This window comes from Abramis brama (genome assembly GCF_963993115.1).
Source record: "Abramis brama genome assembly, chromosome: 2".
In the NCBI taxonomy this organism is placed as follows: domain Eukaryota; kingdom Metazoa; phylum Chordata; class Actinopteri; order Cypriniformes; family Leuciscidae; genus Abramis; species Abramis brama.
The window spans coordinates 1,938,930-1,950,952 of record NC_139964.1 but is presented as its reverse complement, the minus strand read 5'-3'; the positions used below and the strand labels follow the sequence as shown (position 1 = coordinate 1,950,952).

General features: G+C 44.3%; 2 protein-coding genes across 4 annotated transcripts in view; both read right to left on the bottom strand.

Annotated features, from left to right (window-relative positions):
* Positions 1-4,425, bottom strand: part of txndc11 (thioredoxin domain containing 11) — an 18,295-nt gene extending 13,870 nt beyond the window's left edge. Inside the window, exon 1 of one of the 2 annotated variants that reach the window (XM_084107128.1) lies at positions 4,182-4,425. In XM_084107128.1, coding sequence (XP_083963254.1) covers positions 4,182-4,306 — 125 coding nt within the window. In that variant the 5' untranslated portion in view covers positions 4,307-4,425. The remainder of the gene's footprint in view (positions 1-4,181) is intronic. The other variant, XM_084107129.1, reaches the window with a different exon arrangement.
* Positions 4,426-6,204: 1,779 nt separating this feature from the next.
* LOC311070797 (bifunctional apoptosis regulator-like) lies at positions 6,205-11,863 on the bottom strand. Of its 2 annotated transcripts, none has more exons than XM_084094854.1 (8): positions 11,790-11,863; positions 10,111-10,343; positions 9,816-10,008; positions 8,859-9,028; positions 8,558-8,696; positions 7,498-7,659; positions 7,187-7,386; positions 6,205-7,054 (listed from the first exon to the last, which is right to left on the bottom strand). In XM_084094854.1, the coding sequence occupies exons 2-8, from the start codon at positions 10,335-10,337 to the stop codon at positions 6,859-6,861; spliced, it is 1,287 nt and encodes a 428-aa protein (XP_083950980.1). In that variant the 5' UTR covers positions 10,338-10,343; positions 11,790-11,863; the 3' UTR covers positions 6,205-6,858. The 2 variants fall into 2 exon arrangements, with proteins under 2 accessions (XP_083950980.1, XP_083950981.1); XM_084094855.1 differs by having other exon boundaries at positions 7,187-7,383.
* Between the last annotated feature and the right edge of the window lie 160 nt (positions 11,864-12,023).

Below are 12,023 nucleotides of genomic sequence, written 5' to 3'. Positions count from 1 at the left end.
GGGTTGTATATGTTTGCTCTGCACGAGTTAAACACGTGTAAAGCTGGTTTCTGAATAGACCTGATTCACGCTGGACTGGGACTGAGTCTTCAAGATGCTTTCCTAGACTGTTATGCTCTCTGCCATTTATTCATAATATACAAAATATTGAATCTCTGACTGATATTTTCACTGTGACTGATACTCTTTGTATAATTATGTAATTTTGGGATTGTGTTAATTAAAGGTTACTGGAAGAAGATCCACAAAATTATTCAAGAGATTCCTGGAAAGAGTTTTGCACTGTCTCCAAACGTATATCTTCTGAACTGTAAAGCTGGTCTTTCATTTTTTTTCTCTATAAAATGTCTGTTTTTTTATTTACTCAGATATGCACTGTTGTATAATAACTATTATTTCTCTTTTTGTTATTTTAAATGCATATGTATGAACATGTATATCCATCGGTTGTAAGATAAGGTTTGGATGTACTGTTGTGAGATACCAGTACCACTGTTGTGTTATTGTTAATAAAAAAATAATCCATTGTTGCTTTTACAGCTACAAAGCTGGAGCACTAAATGCTCAGAGTCACATGACACGCTTTTAACATTAAATAAAGCACATAAACAGCACCTGAGATTATCATCGCCACACTTTGTGTTTGTTGTTCCTGCGCAACATCCCTACACTAGAGTCGTGTCGCCGTCGCGGCTGGTTAGGACACGACACACACACACACACACACACACACACACTGATCAACATGGAGAAGAGGCTTTTATCGCGTGTAGTTGGCACACGGTTTGAGTTTAATCTGTTTTTTGGCTTATTTTATCTGTAAAAGAAAACGTGTCTAACAATAATGCACACCTGAATATAAGGCGTTTCCCATTTCCAGCCTTCATCAACAATTATATATATCACTTATAAATGATTAAATACAAAATTAATAGTAGTTATTAAGAGTAATGTGGTTTGGAATTGGTAAAATGTGCTTGAAAAAAAAAAAATGATCAAAAAAATCAACGTGCCTAATAATTCTGCACACACTGTATAGTGAACATTATATACACGTCTATATGGTACATACTACAGTATATATGTTGTGTTTTACAGTATATTTACAGGTGAGCGTTATAGGCAGGATAAGAGCACAGATGAGCAGTGTATGATATTATAGTCATATTCTACAGTATATTTACCCGCAGGTGAGAGTTATAGGCAGGATAAGAGCACAGGTGAGCAGTGTATGATATTATAGTCATATTCTACAGTATATTTACCCGCAGGTGAGCGTTATAGGCAGGATAAGAGCACAGATGAGCAGTGTATGATATTATAGTCATATTCTACAGTATATTTACCCGCAGGTGAGCGTTATAGGCAGGATAAGAGCACAGATGAGCAGTGTATGATATTATAGTCATATTCTACAGTATATTCACCCGCAGGTGAGCGTTATAGGCAGGATAAGAGCACAGGTGAGCAGTGTATGATATTATAGTCATATTCTACAGTATATTTACCCGCAGGTGAGCGTTATAGGCAGGATAAGAGCACAGGTGAGCAGTGTATGATATTATAGTCATATTCTACAGTATATTTACCCGCAGGTGAGCGTTATAGGCAGGATAAGAGCACAGATGAGCAGTGTATGATATTATAGTCATATTCTACAGTATATTCACCCGCAGGTGAGCGTTATAGGCAGGATAAGAGCACAGGTGAGCAGTGTATGATATTATAGTCATATTCTACAGTATATTTACCCGCAGGTGAGCGTTATAGGCAGGATAAGAGCACAGGTGAGCAGTGTATGATATTATAGTCATATTCTACAGTATATTTACCCGCAGGTGAGCGTTATAGGCAGGATAAGAGCACAGATGAGCAGTATATGATATTATAGTCATATTCTACAGTATATTTACCCTCAGGTGAGCGTTATAGGCAGGATAAGAGCACAGGTGAGCAGTGTATGATATTATAGTCATATTCTACAGTATATTTACCCGCAGGTGAGCGTTATAGGCAGGATAAGAGCACAGGTGAGCAGTGTATGATATTATAGTCATATTCTACAGTATATTCACCCGCAGGTGAGCGTTATAGGCAGGATAAGAGCACAGGTGAGCAGTGTATGATATTATAGTCATATTCTACAGTATATTTACCCGCAGGTGAGCGTTATAGGCAGGATAAGAGCACAGGTGAGCAGTGTATGATATTATAGTCATATTCTACAGTATATTTACCCGCAGGTGAGCGTTATAGGCAGGATAAGAGCACAGGTGAGCAGTGTATGATATTATAGTCATATTCTACAGTATATTTACCCGCAGGTGAGAGTTATAGGCAGGATAAGAGCACAGATGAGCAGTGTATGATATTATAGTCATATTCTACAGTATATTCACCCGCAGGTGAGCGTTATAGGCAGGATAAGAGCACAGGTGAGCAGTATATGATATTATAGTCATATTCTACAGTATATTCACCCGCAGGTGAGGGTTATAGGCAGGATAAGAGCACAGGTGAGCAGTGTATGATATTATAGTCATATTCTACAGTATATTTACCCGCAGGTGAGCGTTATAGGCAGGATAAGAGCACAGGTGAGCAGTGTATGATATTATAGTCATATTCTACAGTATATTCACCCGCAGGTGAGCGTTATAGGCAGGATAAGAGCACAGGTGAGCAGTATATGATATTATAGTCATATTCTACAGTATATTTACCCGCAGGTGAGCGTTATAGGCAGGATAAGAGCACAGATGAGCAGTGTATGATATTATAGTCATATTCTACAGTATATTTACCCGCAGGTGAGCGTTATAGGCAGGATAAGAGCACAGATGAGCAGTGTATGATATTATAGTCATATTCTACAGTATATTTACCCGCAGGTGAGCGTTATAGGCAGGATAAGAGCACAGGTGAGCAGTGTATGATATTATAGTCATATTCTACAGTATATTCACCCGCAGGTGAGCGTTATAGGCAGGATAAGAGCACAGATGAGCAGTATATGATATTATAGTCATATTCTACAGTATATTCACCCGCAGGTGAGCGTTATAGGCAGGATAAGAGCACAGGTGAGCAGTATATGATATTATAGTCATATTCTACAGTATATTCACCCGCAGGTGAGCGTTATAGGCAGGATAAGAGCACAGATGAGCAGTGTATGATATTATAGTCATATTCTACAGTATATTCACCCGCAGGTGAGCGTTATAGGCAGGATAAGAGCACAGATGAGCAGTATATGATATTATAGTCATATTCTACAGTATATTTACCCGCAGGTGAGGGTTATAGGCAGGATAAGAGCACAGGTGAGCAGTATATGATATTATAGTCATATTCTACAGTATATTCACCCGCAGGTGAGCGTTATAGGCAGGATAAGAGCACAGATGAGCAGTATATGATATTATAGTCATATTCTACAGTATATTCACCCGCAGGTGAGCGTTATAGGCAGGATAAGAGCACAGGTGAGCAGTATATGATATTATAGTCATATTCTACAGTATATTCACCCGCAGGTGAGGGTTATAGGCAGGATAAGAGCACAGGTGAGCAGTATATGATATTATAGTCATATTCTACAGTATATTCACCCGCAGGTGAGCGTTATAGGCAGGATAAGAGCACAGATGAGCAGTATATGATATTATAGTCATATTCTACAGTATATTCACCCGCAGGTGAGCGTTATAGGCAGGATAAGAGCACAGATGAGCAGTATATGATATTATAGTCATATTCTACAGTATATTCACCCGCAGGTGAGCGTTATAGGCAGGATAAGAGCACAGATGAGCAGTGTATGATATTATAGTCATATTCTACAGTATATTTACCCGCAGGTGAGGGTTATAGGCAGGATAAGAGCACAGATGAGCAGTGTATGATATTATAGTCATATTCTACAGTATATTTACCCGCAGGTGAGCGTTATAGGCAGGATAAGAGCACAGATGAGCAGTGTATGATATTATAGTCATATTCTACAGTATATTTACCCGCAGGTGAGCGTTATAGGCAGGATAAGAGCACAGATGAGCAGTGTATGATATTATAGTCATATTCTACAGTATATTTACCCGCAGGTGAGCGTTATAGGCAGGATAAGAGCACAGATGAGCAGTGTATGATATTATAGTCATATTCTACAGTATATTTACCCGCAGGTGAGCGTTATAGGCAGGATAAGAGCACAGATGAGCAGTATGGCACCGCAGCACAACACGGGTCTTCTCGCCATCTGGGCCGACACCTGCCGGAGCTGAGCCCGAACCCGCTGCAGCATCACCGAGCCCTGCCCGCTACAGAGACCAGCTCATCCCGGGACAACCGAAGCAAAGCGCAAAACACACCCGCACCAACCGCTCAAACACACGTCAACGCTTCCGGCTTCCCGGAGGGGCGTGGTCACTAGTGATGTGTCATGCGCAAAAGATGCGGCTCTGAGAGCCGATGCTTTGTAGTGAATCAGAAGAGCCGGCTCGCATCGAGTGAGAGCCGGCTCCCAGTTTTTTTCCTTTCTCTGCTTTCCTCAAGGCAGAACTTTGTTTTGATTGGTCAGCAATCGCATCGCGGCCAATCAGATGTGAGGATATGGGATCATACCATTATGTAAAAACAGAGAGGTGGGTGAAGCGAAGCAGCACTCCACTGCAAGTTAACGAGTCGTAACAACGTTAAAGGGTTAGTTCACCCCAAAATGAAAATTCTGTCAGTAATTACTCACCCTCATGTTGTTTCAACCCCGTAAGACCTACGTTCATCTTCGGAACACAAATGACGATATTTTTGATTAAATTTGAGAGCTGGATCACTTCTCCATAGGCTTATAAGGGATTGAAACTTGCTGGCCCAGAAAAGTTATTAAAGAGATCGTTAATATAGTCTAAGTGACTACAGTGGCTCAATGTTAAGTATATCAAGCGACGAGAATACTTTTTGTGCGCAAAAACTAACAAAAATAACGACTTTATTCCACTATTCATTTCCTTCTCTCTGGGCCTCGAGTTAGTTCACGTAGTGTTTTTGCGCAGCGTGTCTGTGTTACACGTCACCACGTAGGCTCACTATTGGCCGACGCTGGTCATGTGTGTGATGCGTGTGTCGTACAACACTGACGCGCTGCGCAAAAACACTACGTGAAAAGACTCGAGGCCCAGAGAGAAGGAAATTAATAGTGGAATAAAGTCGTTATTTTTGTTTGTTTTTGCGCACAAAAAGTATTCTCGTCGCTTTATTTAGGATCCCTAGGTTTAAAAAACTTGCATTCAATGACAACAGAGCTGTTTATTTGCTGTTTTGTTGTTAATTTGTGCAATAAATGCATAAAAACACTGCACATGAAAGGGTTTTCAACACACAAACCATTCATTTTTGCAAAGTTATGGTAAAATAAAGGCCTACAAAAAAATCCTAAATTAAGAGCCTTTCGGGAGTCGAAAGAGCCGGCTCTTCTTTGGGAGCTGAGCCAAAAGAGCCGGCTCTCTGAAAAGAGCCGAACTTCCCATCACTAGTGGTCACAGCGAGAGAGGGGCGGGGCCAAGCGAGGGAGCGTCTCTAAACTACACACACAAACGCGCCATTTTATTTGCATTTCGTTTAATTTAGTTGTGAATCCAAACGAGAAATCCAAACGAATCTTAAATATATAAACAGGTGAACGCGAATACGAGAGCGTCTTGATTTTAAAACGAAACACACCCCAGGCTCTCAGTGTTTTTCTTAAAACTAGCGATGCTCGCTTTCAAAACACGGCTTTGTGAAGCTTCGAAACCGCTGCGAATCATTAGATCCGATTCTGATCCGGATTCAATATCGATTCGTTTGGCTATAAATCGGGTACAGTAGGGCCTACATGTTAATGTGTTAACATGCTTTTCTCAAGGAAACAAATCTCTCTTATTATTAGAGGTAAAAATGAACAACTCTTTGCACTGTGATACCAGTTTAGTGGACTCTGTCAATATAATTAAAATTCTCACACTCTTTGGGAAATATCATAAACTTAAACTGGACTTAAAGATTTGTAAAGATTTCAATTCATAACAAACATATATCGAGATGATAACATCCTTTTCCCGATCATGGCCTGATATCTCTCCACACTGACACCTTTATTAATGCTGTAAACTGAGATTCATGTGATATGAAAAAAAGAGACACGACAAACCCACAACTTTCTGTTTTTACTAATAGTAAAATATTTTAATTTAATATATATATTATAGTATAAAAATATATTATATTTTCTTCCCCCAGATTATTAAATTAATAAAATCATAGGTTTTTAAGATGAATATAAAAATAAAGATGTATTATTGAACTGAATTGCACTAAACTGTCTGAATTACTGATTACGAAACTGAATATAACATGAAAGCAGAAAGATGATTGTAACAGTAGATTATCATTTGGGTTTAATGTCCAGTGAAAGCATGAACTGAAGAGGCTTTGTGTAAAAGTGTCAGTAGAATGCATGAGTGTGTGTGTGTGTGTGTGTGTGTGTGTGTGTGTGTCAGGGCCTCTGCTGTGCATATGTACGCTGGAGTGTGTTCTTCACCAGCGCTGCAGTGATGAAGGGGTAGATGTACAGCTGTGTGTGTGTGTGTGTGTGTGTCAGGGCCTCTGCTGTGCATATGTACGCTGGAGTGTGTTCTTCACCAGCGCTGCAGTGATGAAGGGGTAGATGTACAGCTGTGTGTGTGTGTGTGTGTGTGTGTGTGTCAGGGCCTCTGCTGTGCATATGTACGCTGGAGTGTGTTCTTCACCAGCGCTGCAGTGATGAAGGGGTAGATGTACAGCTGTGTGTGTGTGTGTGTGTGTGTGTGTGCGTGTGTGTCAGGGCCTCTGCTGTGCATCTGTACGCTGGAGTGTGTTCTTCACCAGCGCTGCAGTGATGAAGGGGTAGATGTACAGCTGTGTGTAGATCTCGATGTTAATGATGAACAGAGGGGTCAGAGGCCACAGCAGCACCAGAAGAGAAGAGCTTAACATCACTGACAACACATGAAGCCAGAGCCTCTTAGGGAGCGTCCTGCAGTCACACACACACACACACACACACACAAACAGTCTTCAGAAATCATATGGGACAGAATCAAATTGGTCTAATGTCAGACTCCATAAATATGTTAAAACCACTGTGTTTCAGTGTGTGTGTTCACACCTCATCTCTCCTCTCGTCCACAGCGTCCAGTGGAAGCTGACGTCCAGCACTGACAGTAGCGCGGCGTGGACGATGACGACGCCTGCCGTCCAGTAATGAGCGCTCATCCAGTGCCAGGCGAACGCAGCCAGCAGCTGATGCGGCAACAGGAAGTACATCAGCAGAAACTCCGCCCACTGACACCAGCCCGGCCAATCCTGCTGCGGCACAGAGAGAGAGTCACGACCAGTCTGTGAGAGTCTCACACACACACACACTCTCACACACACACACACACACACTCTCACACACACACACACACAGTGTCGCACCAGTGGCGTGTGTGCCGGCGGGTCCTGTGTGGCGGGGCAGGCGGTGTGGATGAAGGGCAGGAAGGTGTGCTGGTAGTCGAACAGGAAGAGGTAGAGCAGCGTCAGACGAGGACAGCTCCTCAGACCCACCAGCAGAAACACAGTCTTGCCCAGATACAGCTCCTGCACACACACACACACACAGAGAGAGATGGTGCTGAACGATCTTACTGCGAAACACAGACACACAGAAGCTTTACACTCATGGGTTATTTCTTCTACCCAAATCCTGGGTTGAGCCTTTTGGGGTTATCTTTCCAGTGTTTGTGTTACACAGATCCTGGGTCAGGCGTAGGGATGGGACGATTACCGGTTTCACAATAAACCACGATAAAATGGCCTGACGTTTAGTATAATTGTTTAAAATTTAATTATCATAAAAACCATGTTTTTTAGCGCACAAAAAGTATTTTCGTCGCTTGATAAGCTTAAGGTTGAGCCACTGCAGTCGCTGGACTATTTTAGCGACGTCTTTACTCGCTTCTCTGGGATGGCAGATCTAGATTACCCAGAAGCCTAGGCTCCAGTCTCCGCTCTGGGGGTCGGCTGTGGGCCAACTGACCAATCGGTAAGCCCCTCCCCTCGGACACAGATCAGCCAATGGCAGTTGAGTATAAGCATGGGGACATCTTTAGGTTTCAGCGCCATAGAGAAACACTGGAAGATCCGAAGCTCTCGTGGGTTTATGGTGTTCATGCTACAGAAATGTTAAAGCGATGTGCCTGGGGTTCCTGTAACGCTGATCCAGGATCCTGAGAGGACGGGCACAGGTGTTCATGTGTTGAATCACCGCACTGTGCGCGCGTTCACCAGCTCGTTTCAGAAGTGTGATCAGATCTGCGTGAACGGAGCAATTATCTGCGCTATACGACTGAAGCCCGGGTCATTTATAATATCACTGATGTTGATATCACCAAATTAATCTTGTTACCCACCATATTTATGTCAAAATCTTTTATATATCCCTCCATAAGTCCCACTTGAATGCACTGTTTGCTGAGAAACACACACACACACACACCTTGTACTCCCAGAGGGTGAGTGTGACTCTCAGCTGTGTGAGTTTGTGCAGCTCCTCCAGGATGATCCGTCTGTGAGCCTGATGCTGGATCATGAACGGAGCCGTGGACAGATCTTCATCGCTGAGAGCAGACAGTGCTCTGACACACACACACACACACACACACAGCAAAGGTCACATTTAAAGCCTCACTGATGATCTGCTGATGAATGTTCAGTACTGTAGGTCTCTTACATTCATGACTTCACATGACTGTAGAAATGTTAAATTGTGTGTGTGTGTGTGTGTAAGAGTGTGTTACCTGCCGTTGATCTGCTCCCTGTGGAATGTTTCTTTATACTGATTGGTCCAGACCCCCAGATGCTCCACCCACAGCATGACATCATCAGCGCTCCACGTGCTGAGTGGTTTACTGAGCAGCGTCTCATGACTGGAGTCGGCACTGAACGCGCGGTACACTAACAACACCATCTACACACACACACACACACACACACATTTTAAGCCAAAAATGGGGGTCAACCTTGAACAAATTGCAACAGAAGCAAACTTGCAATCTTGTTGACATATAACAGTAAAATACTTAATGTTAAGGTCTGAATGAACCCATTACGGCTACCCATGAGCATTAATACACAGAGGCAGGAAGATGTACTTTAGAAACCAGCCTTATTAATATCTTAATATTTTAAGATCGTTACGAAAATTATTGTTGACAAATAAAAGTATGACATCAAAACATGTCTATGAAAACATGAACGTATGAATAGAAAAAAATAACTGCTAGATTATGATGCATCAAAAAGAAAAGCTGTGAATGACCTCCAGTGAACTGAAGCCCGTTCCAGGACACATCCTCTGAGATTAATAATCAGATATCCTGGATAAACAATATAAACGTAACATTACAACTTGCATCTGCACAAAGGGACGCGCATGCGCATGTGAACTAGTTGTTGAACCAGTCGATGGCTGAAAGGGAAACTCTTGAGTCAGCCTCAGAGAATGCACAACTCTCTGTCACAATCCTGTCCTCATTATGAAGGTATGCATGTGATGGACTGAGAGATTGGCGCTGCACTTCATGATCCAGTGATTCCAGGCGTCACTGCAGTGCGCGCTCTCACATCCAGTTTCACTTCATTTAGCCGTCTGGAAGACGTGCTGTCTAACGCTAACCAATCAGACCTCAGGCCCCAAAAACTGTGTGTGTGTGTGTGTGTGTGTGTGTGTGTGTGTGTGTGTGTGTGAGACTCACAGCTACACAGCTCAGTGCTGTCAGGACTCCAGAGAAAAACTCTCTGATGTTGATCTGCGGCGGGTTCACTGGAGCAGCTGTGTGTGTGTGACTATTCCTGAACGCCAGGAGAACATGCCGGAGCCGCGGATCACTGAGGACGGCCTGCTTCCGTCGGCTCACGTCAGCGGGAAACAGCTTCTCCACCGCATCCCTGTCTCACACACACACACACACACACACCCTGTGTATAAAGTGTTTTCACTCCTGTAATAACTAGGGCGTGTGTGAACAGAAGCAGACCGACATCTCTCACCGGAGGAGGATGTTGACTCTGGGAAAGCCCTGCCACACCGCTCGGCATTCTGGGCAATCGGTGCGGAGGCCGGAGGCCCACCAGGAGGCCAGGCAGTGGCGGCAGAAGCTGTGTCCACAGGGGAGCGTCGTGGGCTCGACCAGCACCTCGTAGCAGCAGTGACAGGTGAACTCAGCCGCCAGCAGACCCGCCAGTGGCTCCGGGTCTATGGGGATACACACGTCCATCACAGCCTGAACACACACACACACACACACACAGGTGAACTCAGCCGCCAGCAGACCCGCCAGTGGCTCCGGGGCCATGGGGATACACACGTCCATCACAGCCTGAACACACACACACACACACACACAGGTGAACTTAGCCATCAGCAGACCCGCCAGCGGCTCCGGGGCCATGGGGATACACACGTCCATCACAGCCTGAACACACACACACACACACACACAGGTGAACTTAGCCGTCAGCAGACCCGCCAGCGGCTCCGGGGCCATGGAGATACACACGTCCATCACAGCCTGAACACACACACACACACACACACAGGTGAACTCAGCCGCCAGCAGACCCGCCAGTGGCTCCGGGGCCATGGGGATACACACGTCCATCACAGCCTGAACACACACACACACACACACACAGGTGAACTTAGCCATCAGCAGACCCGCCAGCGGCTCCGGGTCTATGGGGATACACACGTCCATCACAGCCTGAACACACACACACACACACACACAGGTGAACTTAGCTGTCAGCAGACCCGCCAGCGGCTCCGGGGCCATGGAGATACACACGTCCATCACAGCCTGAACACACACACACACACACACACACACAGGTGAACTTAGCCGTCAGCAGACCCGCCAGCGGCTCCGGGGCCATGCACACGCGCCACACACACACACACACACACACACCAGCTAAACAGAGATTCGATGAAGCAGCAGAGATGGCGAGTCAGGAGCAATCCGATAAAAAGTTCTCCGAACATGGCTCTGGAGCACACGCAGGCTGCGATGTAAAGATTGGAATGCTGGAATGTGTTGTGTGTGTGTGTGTGCGTGAGAGAGAGAGAGAGAGAGAGAGAGAGAGAGAGGCGCGGGCGCGATCGAAAAGTCGCAAAGTGTTTACATTTGTGTGCGTGCGTGTGTGTGTGTGTGAGGCGCGGACGCGATCGAACAGTGGAAACATAAAAACATTCCGTAATTTTGTTTATACAGGACATTCAAACTGTGTTTCCAAATTCTTTGACATATAGCAACTTTTTTTTTTAACAGTAATGCAAATAGTTACTTTCCCTGGTAACGAGTTACTTTTATTATAGAGTAATTCAGTTACTAACTCAGTTACTTTTTGGAACAAGTAGTGAGTAACTATAACTAATTACTTTTTTAAAGTAACGTTCCCAACACTGCTGAACACACACACACACACACACACACACACACCACACAGGTGAACCCAGGCACCAGCAGACCCGCCAGCGGCTCCGGGGCCATGGAGATACACACGTCCATCACACCCTGAACACACACACACACACACACACACACACAGATAACACAGCACAGACCACACACACAGATAACACGGCACAGTCAACACACACACACAGATTACTCACACACACACACACAGATTACTCTCACACACACACACACACACAGATTACTCACACACACAGTCCAGTGTTGTCAGGTTCAGTCAGGTCCTCGTCTCTCCTCAGGATCACATCAGCTCTTTCGGTTTATTCATTATAAACACTCATCATCAACAGAAGAGAAAGAGAAACCGCTTCACTTCAGCACACACTCCCACTACAAACACACACACGTGATTTAGTAGATCTCAAGGGGCTTTCCAATCACTTCTGTTGATTTTCTACTGAGATTACGCTTTTTCTATCACCC

Excerpts from the sequence above, each read along its gene's own strand:
- LOC311070797 (XM_084094854.1), bottom strand. The coding sequence starts at position 10,337 with ATGGACGTGTGTATCCCCATAGACCCGGAGCCACTGGCGGGTCTGCTG. Across the intron at positions 7,387-7,497 it reads CGCCGGCACACACGCCACTG|CAGGATTGGCCGGGCTGGTG; the intron begins GTGCGACACTGT and ends TCTGTGCCGCAG. Across the intron at positions 7,055-7,186 it reads TGGACGAGAGGAGAGATGAG|GACGCTCCCTAAGAGGCTCT; the intron begins GTGTGAACACAC and ends GTGTGACTGCAG.